At 39.1% G+C, this 27,892-nt stretch overlaps 1 protein-coding gene across 2 annotated transcripts; it reads right to left on the reverse strand.

The window, feature by feature from the left end:
- On the reverse strand, positions 1-27,892 carry USP44 (ubiquitin specific peptidase 44). 2 transcript variants are annotated; one of them, XM_026013098.2, is made up of 6 exons: positions 27,820-27,892; positions 11,684-13,181; positions 8,441-8,636; positions 6,256-6,364; positions 1,928-2,133; positions 1-1,001 (listed from the first exon to the last, which is right to left on the reverse strand). In XM_026013098.2, the coding sequence occupies exons 2-6, from the start codon at positions 13,109-13,111 to the stop codon at positions 802-804; spliced, it is 2,139 nt and encodes a 712-aa protein (XP_025868883.1). In that variant the 5' UTR covers positions 13,112-13,181; positions 27,820-27,892; the 3' UTR covers positions 1-801. The 2 variants fall into 2 exon arrangements, with proteins under 2 accessions (XP_025868883.1, XP_025868884.1); XM_026013099.2 differs by lacking the exon at positions 27,820-27,892 and adding an exon at positions 27,558-27,632.

The raw sequence follows: 27,892 nt of genomic DNA on the forward strand, positions 1-27,892 counted from the left end.
TTCAGATTTTTGGTAAGACTTTATTAGATTCTGGACAAACCTGTTTGTTGCCAGACAAATCATCATTATAAATCCCAGCCATCGTTTTCAATGTCCACAGTACTGAAGTAATTTAAACATACTATTTATAAAGCTGTCATTTTCATTTGTATAAAGTTGGACCACGCCAAATAAAGAACAATTAAAACTTAATAAATTTTTGGAAAAATAGAAGTTCCATTAAGCAAAGTAATGTCTATTCTGAGCCCTGTAACACACAGCGTCAGGAATATCAATTAGTGTAATTGATGAGTATTTAGGTGATACCTTGATAGTTCACAATGAATGTAGTAGTTTAACTCCCTTCAAGGGGCAAAAGTAACTTCAGGTGTGCAAATGGCCTGAAAGAAATTTTTTTTGGTATGACTATCAGTGAAGAAAGTATCTAATTAAGAATTTGTATAGAAAATACCTACAAAAGATAAATAAATGTATAAAATGATGCCACCTGAATTTCGGTAAAAGATTGCACAAATTCATGATCTGAGCCAATTTTAGACAACAAAATATAAAAGAGGTAATGCCAGTCTGAAGTAAACACTAAAAGTTTAAAACTCTGAAGTACTTGAAAAAAGTTGTGTTACTTGCTGTCATTGATAGTACATATTTATGCTAACCTTGTCTCTGTAAAAAGAGCTTTGTTGTAGATACAAAATGTATAAACAGTGCACTGATTCCTAGGTAAAAAAACAAGCTCAAAATTGTAAGCCCTTTTAAAAAGTATATATAAAATCACAAGAAGAAAGCCCCACTGTCTTTGGATCAGCTTAGGATTTCATTAGAAGAGGTATCAGCTTCTTCATTGGGATGTTGGCTACCAGACAGGAGTTCTGCAGGCAAGAGTTTAGAATGTCCATTCTCAGTAACTCGCTGGGTATAAAACAAGATATAAGCTTGGGCCTTGCATACTTCATCCATAGTGCACATGCTTAGCTTGGAATCATTGCAGTGTACCCAGAACCCTAGAGTGAAGCACAGAAATATACCTTAGGGTTTATAAAATAACTAAAAGTTTCAAGTATAAATTAAAATGGATTTAGGGGTATTAGTTTCAGTGCAAGTTAAGTTTCTTTGAGGAGAAAATAATTATCTAGCCAATTTACTTTTATTACTGAGAAATATAGCTTGGGCTGTATGTTATTCTGGAATTGTTTGCTTTTATTCTAGAAGTAAATCTGAAGTTTAAAAATCTGATTAGTTCATTTGACACGACCTTTAATTCTAGGTATAATCTTGCCAGTTAATGCTTCTGCTGCTAATCATACTGTAAAACAAATAATGTACAACTCACTCTTGGTAGTTCATTGTTAAATTAATTGCCTTCATGGATTATGTGGATTTCTGTCCACGCCCCTTTTCTGGGTGAGGGGAAATGGTACAAACGGGGAGGCTCAGTTTTCATTCAGCAGTAGTTAAGGGGAGATAAAAAGTGAAACCTAAATCACTTGTGCTACCTATGAAGACTGTCCTTGAAGGTCCATGGAGGCAGTAAGGGGAAGTAAGTTTTGTTAAAACCTGAACCCAGAGTTTATTCTAAATATGTGATTCCCAGTTCACTTAGATGCTCTGTTCTCTAACAAAGATAATTAGAGGAAATCAGTGAATAGGGCACTTGCCCTTAGAAATGTGCTTGTAAGATAGCACTGACTTAATTAATGTGACCACCCTTATTATCCTATCGCTATAGCCTTTGAAAGTCAAAACTACTATCCTGCAGAATATAGCCCATTTTCTGCACAAATCCTTGTTTTTTTATTAACTGCAGAAATATTCTTGGGAAAAAACAAAAGGTCATGTGGCTTCACTAAGTGGCCAATTTAGAAATCATAAAGCCTAAATTCCAGCTTTCAAGTCTGACCCAAGATAAAATACTTTTCCCCATCTATACCTCCTTCAGAATTATAACAGTAGGCAGTGTAGTGTCCTGAGCCAAATCCTTTCCCATGGTGCATTACTACAGCAGATAAGTCATAGATAAAACATTCTGGTCTGAGGGATTTCAGGGATTCCCTGCAGCAATAAGGTTCCATGTTTAAGATTTCTTCAAAGCCAACATGAACACCAATTTTCTCTCGGTTATTACGTCCCGACCACCTGTGAACAAACCAGGGTAAAATTATCAAAAAGTGTACTAGGTTCAGACAGTCACAATAATAGACTTAGGCCTCAGTATAGAATACAAAGTATCATATGTAAAATAATGTAATTATAAAATCCTTTTTATGCTGAAGTGGGCTATAAATGAAAGAATTTAGGTTTATTAAACAGGTCTGATTAGGTTTTAAAATATCTGCCTTCTGGGATCCCTGGGTGGCGCAGTGGTTTTCCATCTGCCTTTGGCCCAGAGCGCGATCCTGGAGACCCGGGATCAAGTCCCACATCGGGCTCCTTGCAGGGTGCCTGCTTCTCCCTCTGTGTCTCTGCCTCTCTCTATGTCTATCATGAATAAATAAATAAAATCTTTAAAAAAAATATCTGCCTTCTGTAGTTAGATGATAATATAGGAAGAAAATGAACTTTTCATCAAAGGAAATTATGGCCCTATAGCAGTTTCCCCCTTCTAATAGATTAATTCAAGGTACTAATGGGTTTTTAATTCTCTGTTGCCTTGTCACACCATGAGGAGGCTACCCAGAAGCTAGAATTTGTTCTTGTGAGACATAATCTGGACCTTCTTGGCCAGATTTGGAGAAAAAGCAGGACAAAGCAAGGCACTTCTAATTTCAGAACGCTTGAGAGCTCTTCTAAGGGGAAAAAAAAAAAAAAGGAACTGGGATCCTGCACTATACTCTCTAGGGACAGACATAAATAATGCCTCTGTACTGTCATTTGCTCAGTTTGATGGTCATGCTTCCTGATACTGGACCAAAGCATAGCAAGCAATGTTTTCATCATACACATCGTATGAGCTGGTGCTACAGGGGAAGATAATGTGTTGTTCAAGAAATTATAATGCAGCTTGGTATGTGGTGGTGAAGAGACTAATGATATACATAGATGAAAATATAGCATTAAAGCATAAAACATGAAGCTATGATAAATAACAGTGATAGAAAAGGAGAAAGGTTTTATGAAGCAAAATTATTGAAAATGCTATTAGTACAATATAAAATCGTATGGAACTAAAGGTGAGACTTGCAAATTAAATTATCTGTTGAAGTAGGAGTCATATCACAAAACTTACCCATGAAATCTTTTTTTTTAAAGATTTTATTTATTTATTCATCAGACACACACACACATACACACACACACACAGAGGCAGAGGGAGAAGCAGGCTCCCTGCAGGAAGCCCCACATGGGACTCGATCCCGGGTCTCCAGGACCATGCCCTGGGCCAAAGGCAGGCGCTAAACCGCTGAGCCACCCAGGCTGCCCTTCCCCACGAAATCTATAAAAGATCCTATATTCAATGTACCTTTAACTAGTCAACATGGAAGACCAAGCATGTAAAAACAAAAAAAAAGGGGGGGGGGGACTTGTTTCACACACATTCCTATAATTCCTATCATTCAAAAGATTATTTCAGTTCACCATAAAATTCAAACCTGACATTATCTAATAATGCTAAATAAACACTTGTAAACCACCTAAATAGACAATACTCATTCCCATGGATTAAGCTGGGTGCCCAGGTTTTTTTCCCGCTGATGGAAATACAGTAAAATGATAACAAGAAACCCCATCCCCCTAGTTCATAGTGGTTTGCTTCAAAGAGAAGGGAGAATAAGGACTGGGAGGCACACGTGGGGAGTAGTACTAAGGTACTAGGAATGTTCCATTTTTTTAGTGCTTTTTCAGAGGTTCCTGTATGCCCCTCCCCAATCCTGTTCTCCCTTTTATCTTTTATATATACTATACATTTTATGAACTGGCAAATACAATAAAGACAAATGTGGTAAAGGCAGCATAAACAAAATCTCTGAATCAGTAACAAATACCACATGAAGGGTCAAGAAGGTTTTGGGTAAAAGATGGAAAGAGAGTCAAATAGGTTTAACTCGAAGGAGAGCTTCAAATATCAGATTACAACGGCAATTATGAAGAACAGGAACTCTTCAACAGATTACAGTAGCCAATTCAATTCAAATTTAAGTAACAAAATTTTAAATCCTTTCAGTTCTATGTTTACAGAATCTTATTTATGCTCTTACCTGTCCATGCTCCCTGTACCTTCTTACCTTACCATGAAATACAAAACTAACCTCCTAACTAATCTTCCTGTTTCCATTCCACTTGATTTTATGCATAATGACAGGTCTCACCTGATTCCACTAAACCTTTTGTTGTGTACACTTCCCTGTTCCTTCCTCCATACCTTTGTTCATGTTGCTCCCTTGGGCTGAAGTGCTCCCCCTTCTGTATATGCCCCACTCATTCACTTAATTAACATTTGTTGGGCAACTACTATGCACAGAGCTCAGTTCTGGGCCTTGGGATACAGGTGAAATAGACAAGGTCCCTGTCATTACCGAGCTTCTGTTCCTCTGCCAGAGGGAGAGAAATAAGTAAATAAACTACTAATTGCAGATAGTGGGTTTTGCCATTTAAACAAAAATAGGGGACACCTGGTTGGCTCAGCAGTTGACCATCTATCTGCCTTTGGCTCAGGGCAGATGTGATCCCAGATTCCTGGGATCAAGTCCTGCATCGGGCTCCTTGCATGGAGCCTGCTTCTCCTCCCTCTGCCTGTGTCTGTGCCTCTCTTTCTGTGTCTCATGAATAAATAAATAAAATCTGGGATCCCTGGGTGGCGCAGCGGTTTGGCGCCTGCTTTTGGCCCAGGACGCGATCCTGGAGACCCGGGATTGAATCCCACGTCGGGCTCCCGGTACACGGAGCCTGCTTCTCCCTCTGCCTGTGTCTCTGCCTCTCTCTCTCTCTGTGTGTGTGTGACTATCATGAATAAATAAATTTAAAAAAAATCTACTTCTTAAAAAATAAATAAATAAATAAATAAAATCTTTAAAAAATAATAAATAAATAAACAAAAATAGGTAATGTAATGAGGGTTAGGTGGTGCTACTTTTAAACAGGATAGTCTAGGGCAACCTGGGTGGCTCAGAGGTTTAGCGCCACCTTCGGCCCAGGGTGTGATACTGGAGACCTGGGATCGAGTCTCACGTTGGGCTCCCTGCATGGAGCCTGCTTCTCCCTCTGCCTGTGTCTCTGTCTCTCTGTCTCTCCCTCTCTCTCTCTCTCTCCCCCAGTGTCTCTCATGAATAAATAAGTAAAATCTTTAAAAAAATTTAAAAAAAGAAACTTTAAACAGCCAAAAACCAATGTGTGAAAAACATGATTTCAATAGTTTCAAATCACAGCACATAAAGTAACTTAAGAATAAGCTCTAAGGTTAACATAGTTATTGCAAGGTGTGAAAATCCATATGCCTTGCTTAACCAATAGTTATGCAAACTAATTCACCTGACTAAATGTTTCTGAACACTAGAGATTTTTTGTTTTTGTTAACTGCTCTGAATTGAACTATACAATACCTTAGATATTTTCCAAGAATGAAGCAGTTAGGTCAAACACTCTTAAGTTAAAAATTTTAAACTTTTATACCTAAAATATGCTGAATATTAAACTCTATAAGCAGAAGTTTGCAAGAATAATATTACTACGCAGAAAATGTGAAGGGTCTACTCATCGTCAATCCAGGGAAGCTAACCAGAGTATTCTTATTGAATACGGATGGTGTCCATGGGTCAAGGCTAGAGATAATGACAGAATTTCTTTGTCTTTAAAAAAAAAAAAAAAAATCAGGATCCCTGGGTGGCACAGCAGTTTAGCGCCTGCCTTTGGCCCGGGGCGTGATCCTGGAGACCTGGGATCGGATCCCAGGTCGGGCTCCCTGCATGGAGCCTGCTTCTTCCTCTGCCCGTGTCTCTGCCTCTCTCTCTCTCTCTTCTGTGTGATTATCATGAATAAATAAAATCTTTAAAAAAATAGATGTTAAGTCATCTGCTAGCCGAATATATACTATTAAAATCTGCTTCATCATGTGTTAAGTTTTGAGGCACTATAAGCAAAAGGAATGACTAAATGAGAAGTGTATAGTTGGAAGAGAGACTGGCTGGCTCAGTAGAGCATGATACTCTTGATCTTGGGATTGTAAATTCAAGCCCCACATTGAGTACAGAGATTACCTTAAAAATAAAAAAATCTTTAAAACAAACAAAAGAAGTGTGTAGTTGGAATATTACTACTACTGACCTGAATCGTTTGAGATGTAGTCTGAGAACCTGAGGTAGGTGGCAAATCATAAGCTGTTTTTGTGCTTCTGTGAGTACAACTGATTTTGAAGAAAACCTTCTACGCTTTGCTGTGACATCAAAGACAGAATGAGAATCAAATTTAAAAATACAAAGAAATGCTGAGTAGACTTTAGATACTTTAGAAACATATTATACTGTGCTAAAGACATGGCCTTGTTCTAAAAAAACTTGTAAGTACAAACACACACACAATTTAAGAGCTAGTTAGGCAGACAGACACATAAACAATTAAGTATCTGATTTAATATACTCCTACAAATAAGGCAACAGAATGATCTAGTGCTGTAATATTTAAAAATGAATTTGACTATTCCAATTAATAGAAAAAAGTTAAAACTTTCCCTAAACATACTTTAATATACCCTTCCCAAATTCTTTTAAATTACCACGGTCAGTTCATTTACTGAGGGAAATTGGAATCCCAGGAGGGTGGGCCCTTAATAGCTCAGAATACTCTTTCCTACTTCCTGATAAAGCAGTCCTCTTCCAGCTCAGAGCCTGAGGCCTCCCTCAGTGTCTTGCTTTTGCTATTTTCGTACCAGATCTTAAACAAGTGGCACTTGGGATTCTGTGTTGTTGTCTCTTCTGCTTCTCTAGAGGTCCACCTGAAGCTTCTGGCTGGGGCACTATTTACCAGAGCTTGCTCTGGACACCCAGGAGTGGTCCTTCAGCATATACAAGAGCTCTGACTCCAGCCACAGCAGCAGCTGCTTCTCCTAAGGTGGAATTAGTCTCCCAGGAGGCTGTCTTCTAAGCCATCTCCACCTGCCATAGGTATCCTGTCTTCCAGGTCTCTGTTCCTAAGATCCAGGTATCTCGTGCTGCTTAATGTCCTGGACCTACTTTTGGATCACCTCCCTGAATGTATCGCCTCAAATATGGCTATATATGTGATGTCAACTCCCTGACTTATAATTTTAAACATTGGCCTTTATGTATTAAATTATAACAGCTCTTATAGGACTTTAGTTGGTAAACCCAGTAAACACATAAAACCATATTCTATATTCATTCATAATATCTTTCTATTCCCAGATTTGGTGATGAAGGCATCTAGAACCATTCACATTTATGTCCAAGAAAAAATTTACTTCATCATTCGAATTTGATAAAGGTTTTTTTCAAACATTATAAATCTTAGGCTACTTATCACAGAGTTCCTATTAGACAGCACTCAGAAAATGTTAATAGAAGGCATTCTTAAAAAACCATCAATTGATGTGACATTTCTTCAATTCTGGAACATCCAATATTTCTTTTATATTACCTTAAAAGTTTAGTATCTAAGACCCTAGGATCCTTTTTTTTCAAACATGGAAATTAGAGAACACCTGAATACCTGGTATACTAAGATACCACATGCATACTGATAGAGAAGATAAAGATACCAAAAAGACACAGCAGATCTGTCATAGTTTCATACACAATTTCTCTGGAGTTTGATGCTTTCCTTTAATTGAAATTACTATTTCAACCCCCCAGTGCTGGGTTCCTGGGTTCACCTCTAGTAGAAAATTTCTCATAATAGATCTTAATTGTCTGTTTCTTCCATTAGGTATGTGAGCACCTTGAAAGTGTTTTATTTCTATCCATAGCAATTAGAATAATAACGAATATAGAAGAGATAGCAGATGGTTTTTGACTAAATCTTTGTTTTTATGAAGCCAATCTCCATAGCAGCAGTCCAGCTATATATTTCCTTTAATATATATATGCATATATATGTATATGCATATACACACTTATATACGTATATTATCTATATATCAAAAGGACTGTATAGATAGCAAAAGGACTCATAAAGCAAACATTTTATTTAGTACTAAATACCATGCTTTCCTTTTACTATTCCCTATTGCCTCTTTATTCTGCCTCACATATTAAGTTCAAATTTCTTATTAATCTTTTCCATAATTGACTATGAGATCAAAAAAGTTTAAAGGTCATCAATAAAGGAAAACACATAATTCACCAGCGCCAATTATAAAGTAGAAATATCTATCCCAGTTTCTTTTTTTTTTTTTTTTCTATCCCAGTTTCTTTTCATGAACTAACAAAGTTTACTTCCATAACTGCTTTCAGGATATCTCTCAGCTTTCTCTCAATATAAAGTCTCTACTTACTGTTACAATGGTCACATACGTAGATTTTTCCTTCTAAAGCTTCAGTTTCTGTGAATTTGGCCAACATTTCTGTAACCAGACATGGCTGGGAAGCAATATCTTTTCCACTGCATTGGTATCTTTCTGGAAATTCCAGTGATAAGTCCCAGAAAGGTTCTATGGTATTTGATTTGTTGTCACATGCAAGACATGTAACCTGCAAATAAAAATATTAGTTCCTCAGATTACAATCCCATCAAAACATTTACTCCTTTCACTCTAGAGGTCACTCCCAGTAAATTAACTTTTCTTCTGAAAATGCACCATCAAAATTCTGAGTAATCTGCTTTTTATATACTTTCAGGAATTTTTTTCATTATTACAATTTTTCCTTTCGATGACTATCATTAAACTCATTATGTACTCCAAAGCCATTCATCAAATCTGAACGTAGGTAAACAAACACCTGTGGACTCATTTAATTAGGTATACATTGTGTGTGTGTGAAATTGATTTACGGGCAGCCCTGGTGGTGCAGTGGTTTAGTGCTGCCTGCAGCCCAGGGTGTGATCCTGGAGACCCGGGATGAGTCCCATGTATGGCTCCCTGCATGGAGCCTGCTTCTCCCTCTGCCTCTCTCTGTATCTCTCATGAATAAATAAATTAAATCTTAAAAAAAAAAAAAAGAAACCGATTTACATGCATTTAATTTAATGTGTTTAGATTATTAGCCTTGTTTTTTGCCCTTTCTCCTTCCTCATCTTCCACTAATTTTCTCCCCCCAAATCCCTATAGCTTTTTAACCATGATACAAACAAAATACTATTTGTATATTTTTATATATACTGGATACCTACCAACTGATAATTTCAAAAGACAATACATTTAATGTAAATGATGCCATACTATCACTTAAAGCAAACGTCACTACATTAAAATCTTCATCAAATACAGGAACCACAAAGAACATGGGGCAGTTTTAACCAGTGAAGCACTCAGCAGGATTTAATGCCAACAAACACTGCACAAAACTGAAGACAGACTTTATAGATCTAAGAATCCCTACATGATACATTACTAAATTCTTTTATAAAAGCAAGGTTCCTGGAACAGGCAATGAAATAAAGAAGCCATGTCTAATGCAGATTCTAGATTTAACAAACTGACACAAAGAAAAGAATACTTTTGGTGTTTGGAGACTCATTGGGCGGGGATTTAACCTTTTGAGAACAGCTTCTTGAATAAAAAAAAAAAAGAAAGAAGAAGCCATTCCAGGAACCAATCATCTGAATCTCCTTGGATGACTGGTTTCCAGTTTCCTAAGAGTTTATTATGTGTCTGAAGGGAAGAGAATAAAAATTATTATGCCAGTTTTTGGCTAATTTCAAGTCATCCGTAAAGGAAAAAATAAGCATACCAGCACCTTGCATTACTTGAAATAGAAAATAGTAACTTTCTGGAAAGAAATTTGTAGTCAAGTATCAAAAGTCTTAACTTCTGACACCAAGCAATTTTACTTCTAGGACTCTGTCTTAATGAAATTGCTAGAAAAAAATTTATTGTGACATTATAATAACAGAAAAAGTGGAAATAGTTTATAAGTCAACAATGCAGGAATGGGTAAATAAATTATGGTCTCTACATATAATGGACATTAACATGCTGTAAAAAATGATCAAATATTTTAATGACCTTTATATTAATAATGAAAAAAAAATCAGGTAAATTCATCATGACCATACAGAAGGAGAAAATATAAATGTACAGAAGATAGGGGCATGTGGGTGACTTGGTTAAAGTGCCTGACTCTCAGCTCAGGTCTTGATCTCGGGGTCTTGAGTTCAAGCCCCATGTTGGGCTCCACACGGAGTTTACTTAAAATAAATATAGAACTTTAAATAAAAAATTTTAATCTACAGAAGGAAAACCAGAGGATATATACCAAAATATTAATAGTTTTATGTGTGAGTTGTGGGGTTATGGGACAAGGGGATGATTTCTCTTTTACTGCATAGATTTAATGTATCATATAGGTTTTTTAGGAGTATAAATTACTTCTACTTATAATCGTTCATTTTAACTTTTTCAGTAGGCTCTGTGCCCAATGTAGGGCTTGAACTCATCACTCCAAGGATCAAGAGCCACGTGCTCTACTGACTAAGCCAGCCAGGCACTCCTATTAATAGTGCATTTTAAACTTTCATATAAAAATGATGGAAAAATAAAAATTCCATGCAACACAAGAAACAGCTCTTACTTGCTAAATGGCACAATGTAGAATCTTTACATTGCTGAAACATTAAGTGGAATAAGTGTCACAGATAAACTCTAAGGAAAATTATATTTGAAATACTTAAACTACAGGGGCACCTGGCTGGCTCAGTCCACAGAGCATGTGACTCTTGATTTCAGGTTTTGAGTTCAAGCCCCATGATGAGCTTTAAAAAAAAATTTTTTTAAATATATTTAAGCTACATTCCAGAAAAGTATGCTATAAAGATGGTATCATTACTGTGAAAGTTGAACTGAGGAGAAGAGGCAGGTGTACAAGGGGAAAGAAATGACCTAACAGCCCAATTACCTAAAACAGAAAAAAATTTAAGCTCTATGCTATGGAAAAGTAGAGAGCGTTTTGCCTAGTAATAGTTTACCAATAAGTCCACTCATTACAGAGAGCTATTAATTAGATACAAGTTTCTGGTTTCGTGATTCCTTTTCACAACAAGGGGAACTTTTACAGCTGTAATTAAAATAAAGGAAACCATTCAGGATTTTTCTCAATGAAATCGTTATTTATTTACTTTAAAATTTCCCTACCTATTTGTTAAAGCTTTCAGATCTTATACCCCTTTGGTTTTATAGAAAGTCCTCCAGGGCTACTTCTCGGATCCTGAGATTACTAAAATCCATTCCCAGTACAGCAGCATCTTCAAATCTATTCTCTGTGGAGTTAAACCCTCTCTTCTCAATCTCTCAGAAAATGAATTTAATATTAACCTAAGAGGCTGTTTCCTGATTCCCTCCACCCCCCACACACAAAAACAAAAATAAAAAACATTGATATCATAGATGAAAAACTTTAAGTGATTCATGAAGGAAACCCATAAATGAGTCAAACACTACGTGAGCCGACTTCTGAAAAAGCAATTTTTACCTAAAAAAAGTACTAGCTCTAACACACTAGACATACAGAGAAAAGGTGTATCTTTAGGCTTCATTTTATGAATTCCCCAAGATGAAAATGATATTTTAAAAAACCCATACCTGACTAAGAAGTTGTCCATGAAATATGTTATTCACAACATTCAGAACCTGTTTGATAAGTTTTCTTTGAGAAGTGGGGATAAGAGCTGGTAACCTAGTACCAGTTGTCTCTAGTTCATGTTGTATTTTATCCAAAAGTTCACAAAGAAATTCCTGAGCATCTTGTTGGGCATAACCACGAAAGGCTGGAATAAGTCTCCACACAGAGTGTAGCATAGCAAATGGTGAGACCAAGGCCCACTTTCCAGACCACATGACTTGGAACAAGGTATGCAATTCATGACAGAGAGAAATGTATTGTGAACTGGGCTCCCTTGGCTGAATAAGTTCCATATTTCTACTCTTGGATGCTCCACCACTTAGTCCTAAGGATAAACTTGGATGTCTGGAGAGAGCACTGCATGTATCTTTTTCTTGGCATTCATTCATTTGATATACTGCATCTGTGATTGGTGGATGCTTATAAGGTGATCTTGTCTTATCACCACCAGCTGTCACAGCCAGCCATCGGTTCAGATCAAGTTTTAAAAAACATTGCCGAAAAATAAGTAAATGACTCAACACTTGAAGAACAGAATTCATATAGCAGGTATTTCCCAAATTTCTCAATCCTGTCACACCAGGGGTTACTATTGGCCTTCGTTTACCTGAGGAGTCACTGGCTTTTTTTAATCTTACATCTTCTGAGGTAGATACTACTTTATCTTTTGCTGGTGATGCTGGGGTTTGTTGTGGAACTTGAACAGGAACTATTTCTACGGTAGTAGACTGAGCTAGACTTTGCAAACGTAAACTCTTTCTTGGATGTATATTTTCCAATTCTGCTTTAACTTGATACTCTAATTCTTGTTGTCTTTTCTTCACTTCTCTTTTTGCTATTTTTTCCTGAAATTGTTCCTCTTGCCTTTTTCTTCCAATGGGTGATTGTTCAAACCAAATTCGAAATATTTTACCCATCAATATCCTTCTCCTGTGCCACAGGGCAGTATACATTTGATCTTCATTTTGAAGGAGAGATTGGGTGCCATCAGGTAAGTAGTAAGTATCATCACTTGTACCCACAGACCGCAAAACCCTTCCACTACGAGTGGTGCACTGATAATTTTGACTTTTGATTGCACTTAACATACTTCGTAGCAACTTCAGGTCTCCAGTTGCATTATCATTTAGAACATAATCATCACAAAGATAACAAAAAACATACATCTCATTCACCTCCAATGCAACAGGATGACTGCTTTCTTGAAAGTGCTTGAGTGCATGTTCTTCAATATATCTTCCACAGGCAACATGAGAACAGCTAAGGCAAGCCCAAATTGACTCAGTTGTATTGCAGTCCACACAATGCCACTTCTGAGGGTTGAGGATGGAATGGTCTTGAGCAAGCTGCAACTGCCCAATATGTTTGCACTTATCCATTGTTAACATTTATTTAGTCTAGCTGAGAAACACATAATCCAAACAAGTCTCTGTTCACGATACCTGAAGCATCTGAAAACTAAGCAGAACAATACCATTTTTAAATAAAAGAAACCAGTATCTTTCTTTTTTATAAGGTATTTTTCCAAGAATAATTTTATAAATTTGCTTCCTTTCCTCCCAATTTCTGGGCTGCCTATCATAAACACAGACAGTTCTCACTTTTCTCTTGCTCTGGAGGTCTCTAATCTCTCATCTGCCTTGCTCTGAGAGAACCACACACTTCACTTTATTTTCTCTAAAGGGTTCCCTTTGAAAACCGTTTTTAATTTTCTGCCACCATCTACTGGTAAAGAATGGGTAGTGACCCCTTTTCAATGAACTAGAATAAGATCCATCCTCCTATGTAACAGTTGAGGGCAATTTATAAAACTACATTCCCCTTCTTAAAAATTGGAGCTGGCAGGACTCAAATAGATCTTACAAATATCCACATTTTGAGAGCCTTATCAACATAGTTATTAAAGCATAACCACAGTGTAAAAGCATGAGTTCTGAAATAAAAACTTAAGAGATAAGAATTCTACCTTTGCCACATACTGTTTGTCTGATTTGGGCAATTATTTTAACTTCTCTAAAATTCTTCTGTAAAACAGGGAAGAATCACATCAATTTCAATGAAGAATTGAGATAAAATATTTATCTACCACATACTAAACACCCAATAAATTGTAGCTATAATGGCGGTTATAGGGCAGCCCGGGTGGCTCAGCAGTTTAGCGCTGCCTTCAGTGCCTTCAGCACAGTGTGATCCTGGAGACCCGGAATCAAGTGCCACGTCGGACTCCCTGCATGGAAGCCTGCTTCTCCCTCTGCCTGTGTCTCTGCCTCTCTCTCTGTGTTTCTCATGAATAAATAAATAAAATCTTAAATATATATATATATATATATATATATATATAATGGCAGTTATAGTGAACAAAACTTAATATTCTATTTATTTAAATAAATCACAATATTCTACTTAATTACCATTTTAAATTTAGCTTTTTGCTAGTAAATCAATAATAACCTTCAATTTATGGCTTTATAACATACTTTTAATTTGATAGACTTTACAATTTGCCTTAGGGAGGGAGAACACAAAAGAGGAGAATTGTGTTTGAATGGCCTCTTAGGAAAGTGCAAGGATACACAGGCAAAGAGAAAAAAGGAAGAATATGAAGTGGATGACAATATTATGAACTTTTACACTCTGGCAGGCCTACACACTATCTGAAATCATAAGCTCATTCTAAAAACAAAAACAAAACCCCCCATCAAATAAAACAAATGAAACCTATATGGTTTTGACCCAGAAACATGTTCCTTTATCATAATAGAGTCAGGAATACTTACTTTTGCTACAAGTATCTAAAGATAGGGGCACCTGGCTGGCTCAGTTGGTGGACCACATGACTCTTGACCTCGGGGTTTTGAGTTTGAGTCCTATGCTGGGTTAAGAGATTACTTAAAAATAAAATCTTTAAAAACAAAAATAAAACTAGTAAACTGAAATCTAGTTAAAAAGCAGGGATCACAAAATAGTTCCTTCACTGATTTAACGCAAATCAATCACAAATTTCAGGTCACAGGTGGAAACCTAGTTACAAAACACTCAGATCATTTTATGTAGCATGATCGATGCTTTAAATTTTTTAGGGCAGCAAGACAATATGAATTTCAGCAGTACTTGCAGATGCCACCTCCAGGGCTCTAAGAAAGCTACAGAGGTGAAGCTAATTTTTGATTCCTCCCCACCTCTTTTTTTTGTAAAATCTCCTAGCAAACAAAGAGCCCCTTTCCCTCCACTTAACTTTTTCAGATGCTGGGTGTATCCTGAATATGGACTTAAGGCTGACCAGTCCTAACCATTACATGTGCATACAAGAGCACATTTTAAGTTTATTTCTCTTCCTCCAAAATTTCCTAAAGTCCAAAAACTATTCAAATATAGCATCTTAATAGAACTGCTAGTATTCAACAATAATTGCTAATGGCAAAATTAAGACATCAGTGATTCTCCATTATCCTAAATCCTTCCAGGTACTGAAGCTAAATGCTCATTCTTGACTCCTCTTTCTTTCCCCACACCAATCCTTCAGGAAAAATGGTTGGTTTTACCTTAAAAATATATCTAGAACCTGACTACTTAGTACCTCCACTGCTCTCACCATGCCAAGCACAATCAAGTCTCACCTGGATTACTGCAATAAGGCTCCTTAAATGGTCTCCCCACTTTGATTCTTGCTGCCACCAAAATTTACACAGCTACAGCACACTCTGCCTTTGAACCCAAACCACCAGGGCCCAAACCTGACATTTTAGAGGGTCCCTGCTCTTTTAGGATGTGGTCACCAGCACACATCCCTAACTCCCCTTTTGGACTCATTCACCAGTACCTGGAACCTCAAAAATTCCCTGCCCCAATCATCCCCAAGCCTGCTTCCAGGGCCTGTGGGCAATAAAAAGCCACTGAAGAATTCTGAAGAATGACATGATCAGATACATAGGTTACAGATGGATCTGAAACAGCAGATCTAGAGACAGGGTGAGTGATTTTAAGAAATTATTACTCCAGGGCAGCCCCGGTGGCGCAGCGGTTTGGCGCCGCCTGCAGCCTGGGGTGTGATACTGGAGACCTGGGATGAGTCCCCTGTCGGGCTCCCTGCATGGAGCCTGCTTCTCTCCCTCTGCCTGTGTCTCTGCCTCTCTCTCTGTGTCTATGAATAAATAAATAAAATCTTTAAAAAAAAGGAAATTATTACTCCAGCTTTATATGGAAATTAAAGCTGCAGCGGCATTGAAGCAAAGATGGGAGCAGAGGTAAATTAGTGTTACACACACATTGGCTGAAAGGACTGATCAAATAAGGAGAGTAAGAGAAAAATCTAGAGCTCTCTTCTACTTTTATTTACTTTTATTTTTTAAAAAGATTTTATTTATTTGAGAGAGACTGAGAATGAAAGAGAGAGCACACAGGGAGAGGGAGAAGCAGATTCCCCCTCTGAGCAAAGAGTCTGACATGGGGCTCAATCCCAGGACCCTAGGATCATGACCTGAGATGAAGGCAGACACTTGACCAACTAAGCCACCCAGACACCCTTCTACTTTTATTTTTAAAAAGATCATATGGGGGGGGAAATCCCTGGATGGCGCAGTGGTTTGGCGCTTGCCTTTGGCCCAGGGCGCGATCCTGGAGACCCGGGATCGAATCCCATGTCGGGCTCCCGGTGCATGGAGCCTGCTTCTCCCTCTGCCTGTGTCTCTGCCTCTCTCTCTCTCTCTCTCTCTATGTGACTATCATAAATAAATTAAAAAAAAAAAAAAGATCATATAGGGGGATCCCTGGGTGGCTCAGCAGTTTAGTGCCTGGCTTTGGCCCAGGGCATGATCCTCAAGTCCTGGGATCGAGTCCTACATCAGGCTCCCTGCATGGAGCCTGCTTCTCCCTCTGCCTGTGTCTCTGCCTCTCTCTCTTTCTGTGTCTCTCATGAATAAAAATCTTTTTTAAAAAATCATATAAAAATAAAATTAAAAGGATCATATAAAGAATACAGAGATAATTTAAACATTTATTTCTGGTAAGTTAGACAATAATTATTAGTTCAGCTTGAGATGAAGAGAGAAATGCCATTTATCTGCACTAAAGGGAAATTATTTCATTCTAAAAATGTTTTAAAGATTTGAGGGAGGGATCCCTGGGTGGCGCAGTGGTTTGGCGCTTGCCTTTGGCCCAGGAAGTGATCCTGGAGACCCTGGATCGAGTCCCACATCGGGCTCCCTGCATGGAGCCTGCTTCTCCCTCTGCCTGTGTCTCTGCCTTTCTCTCTCTCTCTCTTTCTCTCTCTTGAATAAATAAAATCTTAAAAAAAATAAAATAAAGATTTGAGGGATGCCTAGGTGGCTCAGTGGTTGAGTGTCTGCCTTTGGCTCAGGGCATGATCCTGGAGTCCCCGGATTTAGTCTCATGTCAGGCTCGCTGCATGGAGCCTGCTTCTCCCTCTGCCTATGTCTCTGCCTCTCTCTCTTTGTGTCTCTCATGAATAAATAAATAAAATATTTAAAAAAATTGTTTTCATTTGAAAAAAAATTTTGAGAGAGAAGGAGCAAAAGAGAGAGAGAGCACAAGTGGGGGTGGGCAGAGGGATAAGTAGAAACAGACTCCCCACTGAGCAGGATTTCCCAGACACAGGGGTTCAATCCCAGACCCGAGCTGAAGGCAGAGGCTTAACTGACTAAGCCACCCAGGAGCCCCTCTTTCTAAATTTTAAAGGTGGTATGAGTTAACACTTTACACAAAATTCAGAGAAGACTCAAAAGAAAAAAAACCCTACAAAGTATATAGCCTATTCTGGGGTTATTCATATTTTCAAATATCTAGAAATTATGAGCATATTACTTGTATAAGTCTTAAGTAGGAACATATACATATTAGTGTATAATTTAGCTATATATATGTGCTAAATATAGCCTCTTTACTCCCTTTTCTATATTCTGCAAATACATGCCTAGATATTACTAAAAAAATCTATTTAGATGATGGTAAGACCTTCCACACCCTTTAACATGATTCCATTCAATAAAAAGTCATGAAAAGGGTGAAATGATGATCAGATGCCATCTCTCTGGGAGGCAATATAGCAGTGGAGAGGTATCACAACAAAATGGTTAGAAAGCACACTCTGAAATCCAAAAGCCTCAATGTTAACATGTGTCTGTGTGCCTTAGACAAATTATTTATGCTCCACTCACCTCACTCAGTTTTCTCATCTTTAAAATACAATAGTAAGAACACCAGCAGAGTTGTTGAGGGAATTTTATAAATGTATATGTATAAAGCACCTAGAATAAACCCTGTCACTTAATTATGTGGCTCTCAGTACATGTTGGCTGACAATACTACTGCTGCTGGGGCTGCTACTGTAAATACACATTTCCTTCTAGTTTTATCACTTTTAGCCAAGGGTTCATTCTTCTCACCCCAACTAAGGTGCTAGCTGATAATTAAGATGTTTGCTGAGAACTAAGGTCTGATCTCTACCAGGGTATTTGCATTTTAAAAGAGGATCTCTTAAAGATAAAATCCTTTTAAAAATCCAAAGAAGTGAAAACCAGGGGTCCCTGGCTAGCTCAGCTGGTAGAGCCCAAGACACTCTTGATCTCAGGGTTGTGAGTTCAAAGTGCATGTTGGGTGTGGAGATTACTTCAAAATAAATTTTTATTTTTTTAAAAGATCTTATTTATTCATGAGAAACACGCAGAGAGGGCAGCCCCGGTGGCTCAGCGGTTTAGCACCACCTTCAGCCCAGGGTCTGATCCTGGAGACCTGGGATCGAGTCCCACGTGGGGCTCCCTGCATGGAACCTGGTTCTCCCTCTGCCTGTGTCTCTGCCTCTCTCTGTGCGTCTCTCATGAATAAATAAACAAACTCTTAAAAAAAAAAAAAAAGAAACGAAACACAGAGAGAGGCAGACACATAGACAGATGGAGAAGCAGGCTCCTAGCAAGGAGCCTGATGCAGACTCAATCCCGTACCCCTGGATCACGCCCTGATCCAAATGCAGACACTCAACCACTGAGCCACCCAGGAATCCCCAAAATAAATTTTTAAAACCAAAACCAAAACAAACACACAAAGAAGTGAAACCAGATGCTGGAATGACAGATCAGGAGATTAATATTTTAGAGCAGGGGGCCCACCCTGTTTACTTATGAAAGAAACCAAGAGGGGGCATACAACCAAGAGAAGGGCAGGGAAGTAAGCAAGAGCTAGCAAACAAGATTGCTGCCTGAGATTTCCAGCTAGCACTGCTGCTTAGAGCCAAAGCTCAAAGACACTTACTAAGGTATCCCCAAAGGGGCCTCAACACACAAAGACCTAAGAGCTGGGAGGAAAGGAAAGGGGGATGGGAGTATTTTCTTGACACTTCCTATTTTCCTCTACTGGGTTCAGAGCACTTCTTTTCACTTGCTAATCCACTGTGGAGAAGCTATGTATTAACTGGTTAGTTTGGAGATTGGTTATGTAATTTTTAGCAATATATTCACTTTAAATAGAGATAACCAAATATTTCTGCATCCTCATGTAGAATCTGATAAAATATTACCTGTCCCTGTATATAATAGCAACACACACAAGTCATGATGTTTTGAACAAAATCTATAAAGATTAAAATAATATACATACTATCATTTTTGTGTATTTAAAAAATGTTTCATACTTAAAATTCCACTGAATACCTACAAAATGTGTTTTTTGAAACCAAGTATGCTATCTTTATTTTAAAGACAGATTTATAAATATTCTGAGGGCTTTGTCATTCTTCACTGCTTAAAGACAATAAAATTTTCAAATGGCTCAAAGAAAACCATTTAAATGATTTAAGCTTTTCATCCCCTATAACTAAGCATTTTTATTTTTAAAATTCCCTGTAGTAAATCTCTAAAGTTCAAGAAAATAATTGTATTTGACTCATTGAAATCTGATTACTTTACAGAGGGTTAACCTATAATTAAGGTAATTACAAAATATAAAGCTAAAATGACTAGAAGAAAAATAAAACATTCAATCTTACTAAATACGGTATTTTTAGTTAAAAATTTATATCACAGAAAAAAATCAAATATCATGAGTAAAACATTTAAATTGTTACAGTTCAATAAAACAAAATTGCTCATGCTTACCACCCAGTGTAGAGTGTCTGAAATTAATTTTAATCTACTCAAATTATAGCCCTTTGCATCATACAATCCAGGGTTTAAGCATGTAGTAATACGTTTCTGACACCTATTTCAATAGCTCATCCTATTGGCAGTTCTAAATAGCTGACCACCAAAATCTTTCTGCATCAGTCTCAGGCACACTGCAAAACAGCTTACCAATACATCTTATCTTCACAGAATTAGTTCCTTTTCCAATATTCTCTTATTAAAGATAGTATATCATCACTGAAGTATTCAGACTAGGTTTTGTTGTTTTTACTCCTCCCTCCCATCTTTTCCACTCAAACATTCAATTTGTCACCTATGGATATAAGGTTATCACTTCCCAAGTCTTTATTTCTTTTCTTTTTTTTTTCTTTATTTTTTTTTCAATTGAAGCGTTATCATTCTCATTATGGACTTTTATTATATCATTCCTGAGGTACAGCAGTAACATCCAAACTGGTTTCCCAACATCCAGGCTCTCCCTGTACTATCTTGGCAAATTAATCTTCAAGTTTGGTTTGACGGTTTTACTCTTAAAATCCTGTTCCCCAGGGGCGCCTGGGTTAAGCATCTGCTTTGGGCCCAGGATCAAGCCCCATGTCAGGCCCCCTACTCCTCCTCTGCTCCCCCTCCACAGCTCTAATATATAAAATCTTAAAAGAAATCCTCTGTTCCCCATAGTCCAATAAAACAGCAGATTTCTGAAGTTCCTAGCTAGCTCACTCTGTAGAGCCTGCAATTCTCCATCTCAGGGTCATGAGTGTGAGCCCCATGTTATGAGAGAGAGAGAGAGAGAGCATCAGAGACAGCACAAGCAGGGTGGAGGGGCAGAGGGAGAGGGAGAAGCAGACTCCCCACTGAGCAGTGAGCCTGATGAGGGGCTTAATCCCAGGACCCTGAGATTATGACCTGAACTGAAAGCCGACACTTAACCAACTGAACCACTCAGGTGCCCCACTTCCTGTATGCTCATGGTTTTAAACACCACTTAAATGATGACAATTACCATCCTATAGGTTTTATAGCCATCTTGTTCCAGGTTACCCAATTCTTGGCACAATCAACCAACTTGTTTAAATGCAGGTTTTGCTTTAGTTCTCTTTATAACATTTGAGTAAGTGGTCAAGGATAGGAAGTCAATTATACTTCAAAAGAGAGAGAAAGGGAAAAAGAAAGAATAGGAAGTCATGGATCATTAGTGACCAAAATTGCCCTCCATCCCCACCCAAGTGGCCATTTCCCCCCTCAGAGTCAGTCAAGGCAGTTTCCTGATAATTTGTGATGTCATTATCCTACTTTCTCCATCCTTAACCACAGCCTACCACATGTCTTGTTCCATTCTTTGTGCTTTCAGATACCCAAATAGATTTTAAACAAAAGTAAATGGAGATATACTTCCCCACCCCTATTAAGATTGTTTTAGGCATCTGGCTAGCTCAGTCTATACGCATTCAACTCTTAATAGAGCATTCAACTTTTTTTTTTGCAGGGGGGATGACACACACAGGGCTTGATCTCACAACTCTGAGATCATTACCTGACCTGAAATCAAGAGTCAGGAGGCTTAATGGGCAGAACCGAGCCACTCAGGTGCCCCTAGAGCATTTAACTCTTGATCTTGGTGTTGTGAGTTTGAGCCCCATGTTAGGAATAGAGATTACTTAAAAATAAAATCTTTAGGGCTCCTGGGTGGCTCAGTTGGTTGAGCATCTGCCTTGGCTCAGGTCATGATCTCAGGGTCCTGGGATTGAGCCCCGAGTTGGGGCTCCCTGATCAGTAAGGAGTCTGCTTTTCCCTATCCCTCTGCCTGCACCCCTACTTGTGCTCGCTTGCTCTCAAATAAATATTTTTAAAAATCTTTTAAAAATTTAAAAAATAAACAGGGGCACCTGGCTGGGTCAGTTGGTGGAGTGTGTGACTCTTAATCTTGGGGTTTTGAGTTCAAGCTCTATGTTGGGTGTAGAAATTACTTAAAAATAAAATCTTTCTTTTTTTTCTTTTAAGTAGGCTCCAAGCTTGAATTCAGGACCTTGAGACCAAGATCTCAGCTGATATCAAGAGTCAGAGGCTTAACAGACTGAGCCACCCAAATGTCCACAAAATAAAATCTTTAAAAAAATAAAAAATAATAGATCAAAAAGTTTAAAAAGATTATTTTAGGTTTTGGTAAGATATGTAGTGACACTTTAAATATATATTTATGCTCCAAATATAAATATTACTAAGAGCTACAAATATCACTGAAAAATTAGAAGGGTAGCTAATATTTTCTTCAAAAATTAACAATCTGGGGCACCTGGGTGGTTCAGTAGGTTAAGCAACATCTGCCTTCAACTCAGATGATGATCCCAGGGTTCTGGGATGGAGCCCTGAATTGGGCTCCCTCTTCAGTGGGAAGTCTGCTTAGTCCCCCCCCCACCCCCCAACTTCTTGGTCATGTGTGCGTGCTCTCTCTCAAATAAATAGATAAAAGGTTTTTAAAAAATTAACATTCCACTATAAATTTGTTAACCTCAACAAAATGATCTTTTCAGCTGGCCACTCCCTTTACACCTTAAGACATTTAGAAAGAAACCATGGGGGGATCCCTGGGTGGCTCAGCGGTTTAGCACCTGCCTTTGGCCCAGGGCGTGATCCTGGAGTCCCTCCCGGCATGGAGCCCGCTTCTTCCTCTGCCTGTGTCTCTGCCTCTCTCTCTTTCTTTCTATGTCTATCATGAATAAATTTTTAAAAATCTTAAAAAAAAAAAAAAAAAAAAAGAAACCATGGAAAGGTACAATATTATTACAAGCTTTGGAAGTTCCTACAGGAGGTCAGTTACTAAGACCAGTCAGGTAAAAAAAACCTCAATCTCCTAATGATTGCAATTAACAGCACAATTTTCAGATTCCTTGCTTTAAAAAATACGTTTTTATGAAAGACAGAAGTTACCAGAAAAAACAAACACACAAAAATAGCCAAACTAAATTACTATTTAAAAAAGTGACACACAGGGGCAGCCCTGGTGGCTCCGTGGTTTGGCGCCTGCCTTCAGCCCAGGGTGTAATCCTGGATTGAGTCCCACATCGGGCTCCTGCATGGAGCCTGCTTCTCCCTCTGCCTGTGTGTCTCTCTCTCTGTCTCTCATGAATAAATCAATTTAAAAAAAAAAAAGTGGTACACAGAACTCAGTGGCTAAATGTTTGCCTTCTCTCAGGGCCTGATCCCAGGGTCCTGGGATCTCCTGAGATCCATGGAGTACCACGTTGGGCTCCCGGCATGGAGCCTGCTTCTCCCTCTGCCTAAGTCTCTGCCTCTTTCTCTGTGTCTCCCATGAATAAAGTATAAAATCTTTAAAAAAATTTTTTTTAAAGTGACACAGAATGAGGGATCTGGCTAATATATGCTCCTAAAAATAATCTGTATTTTAAAATCTGAATAAATGCTAAAATATTTTGCTTTATTAAGAAGCTTCTCCCTTTCCATAGCTCATTCTTTGTCAAATGATCATATAAGTTGCATTTTATATAATTCCTAGTGTGTCTCATAGCACTGTTGCACAATTTTTAAAGATTTATTTATTTATTTAGTAAGGGGTTGAGTAAGGAGCTCTTGGTTTCTGCTCAGGTCATCTCAGAGTGATGACCTCAGGCTCTGTGCTCAGTGTGGAGTCTGCTTAGGACTCTTCTCTCTTTGCCCCTCTCCTTGTGGGTGTGTGGGCTCTCTCTCTCTCTCTCTAAAATAAATAATTTTTTAAAAAAAAGAATATTTAATAAAATCATGTTACAGTAATAATCTTTATCTTATTAGAGAACCTCCCAGAGGGACAGATATTAAAGAGTAGGCATATGTTGAATTTAACAAAGCTAATTTTTATAACAAAACTTACTTTTTTAAGAAAGATTTATTTGAGGAGGGGAGGGGCAGAGGGAGAGGGAGAAACCCAAGCCAAATCTGTGCTGAGCATGGAGCCCCACACAGGGCTGATTTCACCCAGAGATCACGACCTGAGTCAAAATCAAGAGTGGGCTGCTTCCGACAGAGCCACCCACAAAACTTAATTTTCTTTTAATGGTACCAAATAACCTAAACAGATCCTCTAAAAGCTATTAAAAGTAGGGAGACTTGTTATTTTCCATAATAAAAGATAGGAGGAAATGGCAATTTCAACAGGAAGTAGGCCTTAAAAATTACTAGCCACCACAATCTTTGCATGCATTTGGATTAAGAATGAAAATAACTAAAAAAAAAAAAAAAAAAAGAATGAAAATAACTTTATCCATAGTAATTAGGGCAAACCCTACCCACTCCTTATGAGCAGTTTACAAATTTCCATTTATTTTATGGAACTACCATAGTACCCTGTTCTCTTAAGAAATGTTTACAAAATGCCAAGGGAGGGCAGCCCCAGTGGCGCAGCGGTTTAGCGCTGCCTGCAGCCCAGGGCCTGATCCTGGAGACCCGGGATCGAGACCCACGTTGGCCTCCCTGCGTGGAGCCTGCTTCTCCCTCTGCCTCTCTCTCGCTCCCTCTGCCTCTCTCTCGCTCGCTCTGTATCTCTCATGAGTAAATAAAATAAAATCTTAAAAAAAGTACCAAGGGACATGCATAGTGCCTGGTACAAAAGGGTTCAAAATTCTGGAGGAAGAAATTATTGAATGAACGAACACAATGAACTCCCTTTTCCCTCTTAGGTATGCTATTATGCCTATTATGTGCTTTGCCACCTCTTCTTGTCAATCATGATGTATTTCCTTTCCTTTATCCTAGAAAGGCTGTCGTTATTCTTTCTGCTTCTAGAGATCTAGAGTCTATAATTACCCTGATCTTGCTTGAAACTCCTCATTAGACAAAAAAGGATATCCTTTTACCCTGGATCTTCTTCACGTCTCTTAACATTGCCCCCCCCCCCCACACACACACCAGAAGCGCAGAAATTGAATCTAGTTGATAATGTTCTAAGAAAAAGCTTCTAGAAAGCAAGTTCTGCCACCAGGTTAATTGATTTCCTCACCCATCACTGCTTTTAAGTATTTCACTCATGGGCAATTTTGTTCCAAAATATTTATCATTAGTGTCACACCACCATACTTATACATCAATCTATTGCAGCTAACTTCATAACAATGAGGGAAATGTTCACAAAAAGATTGACCCTTCTACTAAGTGTCTAGAAAACGGATTTCAAATACTTTGCATAAAATGCCTAGACTATCATTCTAGCATATTCACGATTTGGCCTAACAAGTATATTCTTGGGACTATAAATAAATTAGCTTTTCCTATGTAGAACTCCACTAAAAAGGAATTCTTTATAATAAAGTTTTATGGTACCTGAAAGTGCTGCGAAAAACCAATGTACTTCAATACTCTTAATCTTTGCCAGAAAGCCAGTATTATTGAGTCCTACAGTTTAGTTACTTGTCATCTATTTAGGTTGGGCCTACTGGCAAAACTGTCCGCCATTACTGAATTCAAATTTCCTACCTTGATTAGACTCCTAAGCCTGTGCCCTAGTCTCTCTCTAATCTGCCATTAGAATCTGGCAACCATGTTTGTTCTGCCTAACATTACAGGAAGGAGAAAAACTCCAGAGCACCCTTTTTCTTCTGCTACCAAGAAGTCAAGATACTGCTTTTCTCTGTATCTCTATACCATTTGAAAACACAATTCAACAAACATTTACAAGGGGTTTTCCAGCATGTTAAGCAGATAGGTACTAGGGATACAAACAAAATACAACCAGACTCTGCCCTCAGACAACCCAATGAGCAGAAAATCCTCTTATGTACCACCATAATAATAAGATGCAAGTATGTAGAGGAAAAGTTTGGTAGAGGATATATATGATAACTTACTCCTTTCTTTTTGCAGTACAAAATGAAAAAAATCTGTGAAGGGGGGGTATACAGATAATTAAGTAGAAACAATATATTTTAAATATTTTAACCCAAATCAATATTTTCATTTTAAATATTCCAGTAAGTGTATAATTGTATAGTATACAACACAGATTCACTTATCACTTAAATGTTTTTAAACTGAAAAAATTTGAGACAATTGATATTTTAAAAGAAAAACAAGGGGATCCCTGGGTGGCTCAGTGGTTTAGCACCATTCCAGGGCATGATCCTGGTGTCCCGGGATCGAGTCCCACATCAGGCTCCCGGCAGGCAGCCTGCTTCTCCCTCTGCCTGTGTCTCTGCCCCTCTCTCTCTCTCTCTCTCTCTCTCTCTCTGTGTCTCTCTCACGAGTAAATAAATAAAATCTTAAAAAAAAAAAGATGAATGTTCAATCAAAACAGACAAAAAATTTCAACTGTCTACAATGTATGCATTGAACTCTGTTCAATATTAGAATATTTCTAAATTTCAATACAGAAAATCTACTATGAAAAATCCTAGATTAAAAAATCTGCCATCCATTGCAAAATTAATGGCTAGTACACAAAATGTTAAGAGAAATCAGAGCAGGGAAGATAGAAGCTCAACAAACCAAAATGTTTAAAATCTCTTTAAAATCTGGGAGGGGGGTGGTAGTGGGGGAAATTAAGTAAAAATCTCTTTCAAATCCCAAGATGCTAAATTAAACATAAAAAGATTAGGGTTCCAAGAATACAAAGTTTTCCTCTCTTTCAAGACAACTAAATATTGAATCTCACTGAGATTATGAAATATTCTATAAACATGTACTTAACTCATGTTTGGCTTTCTGAATTTGATCACAGTGAACAGCCAATTCTTTTTCCTTGTTTACACTGAATACTGGTTTTAAGGACGACTCAAAATGGAATTCCAGGCCCCAATGTTACCACCCCCCTACTTTTTCCCCACAGGCAGCTACTTCACAGATAATAAGCAATTCAAGTGCAGGGCCTGAAGGTCCTATTTCCATGCTAATTTCACAATCCCGTTACTTGCAAGATATGACCATTAAGGGGGGGGGGGGGCAGGGATCGGGAGGGCTTCAGAACAAAACGACTCTCCTGAGACTCGCTAAATTGTTTACTTCCAAAATTAAGACTGCAAGAAATTATCCAGTTACCTGTAGAATTTACAACAGCTCAAACTTGCAGTTGCAACAATTACCACGTTTCACCTTTTTTTTTTTTAATTGGGGGTGAGGGTTAGGAGGACCGTGTCCTACTACCTCTTAAACTTGAGCATTTTTTTTTCCCCTAGTGCTGACCCATTTCTTATGCCTCAAAACGAGGTTAGCTTATTAGCATTCCTTCCCCGAAGGCCAGTGGGGATGGTTTAGGAGGCCAGAATCCAAAAAATCCTAAGCGTCTCTAAGTGGCAGCAGGTGCTGGCAACGCTGGGACCCGATCGAGGGCAAGCCGCTCCTCGCAAACGGAGGACCAGAAACGGCGCTTGCAAAGCCTCCCAGAGGGCGTGGAGCATCCCTCGGGGGCAGGCGGGGCAGAGGGAGGACGCGGCTTTATCTCTCCGCACCAGCTCCGCAGAGCGCCCGGTGCGCGCGGGATTCGCTATCCCGTCTCCTCAACGCTTCCGACCGCGGGCCTCGCACATCTGCCTGCCCCCCACCCCCGCGTCCCCGAGAGTCTCGCTCTTCCCCCCTTCCCCTCGCAACCCGTCCCCCTCCAGCCCCGCGCGGGGTGGCCGCACGGCGAGCCTGGCCGCCGAGGACGCGGCTCCTCGCAGCATCCCTGCGCACTCGGGAGGCGGCCCCACGAGGACGCCGGCCGCGGCAACGCACAACCCACCGGAACTTCCCACAGGCGCCAATTCTAAATTCGCCGGACCGGCCGCCGCTGCCAGCGCCGCCTCCGCGCCCGGGGGCTCGCTCCCCTCCGTCCGTCCGTCGCAGCCCCCCTCCCTCCCTCAGGGGCCCCCTGCGTCCAGCGCGGCGGGAAAACGCCGCCAGGTGCCTCCCGGCCCCGGGGGGCTCCCGTGGGACCTCCGCGCCCGCACAGCCCCCGCCCCCTTCGGCCAACGCAGAGGCAGCGCGCCCGTCGCCACACTCACCCGCCTGAGCCGGCGCGGCCATTTTGCGCTCACCGCGGGCCGCCCGCCCCCCGGTTCGGCGGCGGCGGCGGCG

Source organism: Vulpes vulpes, chromosome 10, assembly GCF_048418805.1.
Source record: "Vulpes vulpes isolate BD-2025 chromosome 10, VulVul3, whole genome shotgun sequence".
Classification (NCBI taxonomy): domain Eukaryota; kingdom Metazoa; phylum Chordata; class Mammalia; order Carnivora; family Canidae; genus Vulpes; species Vulpes vulpes.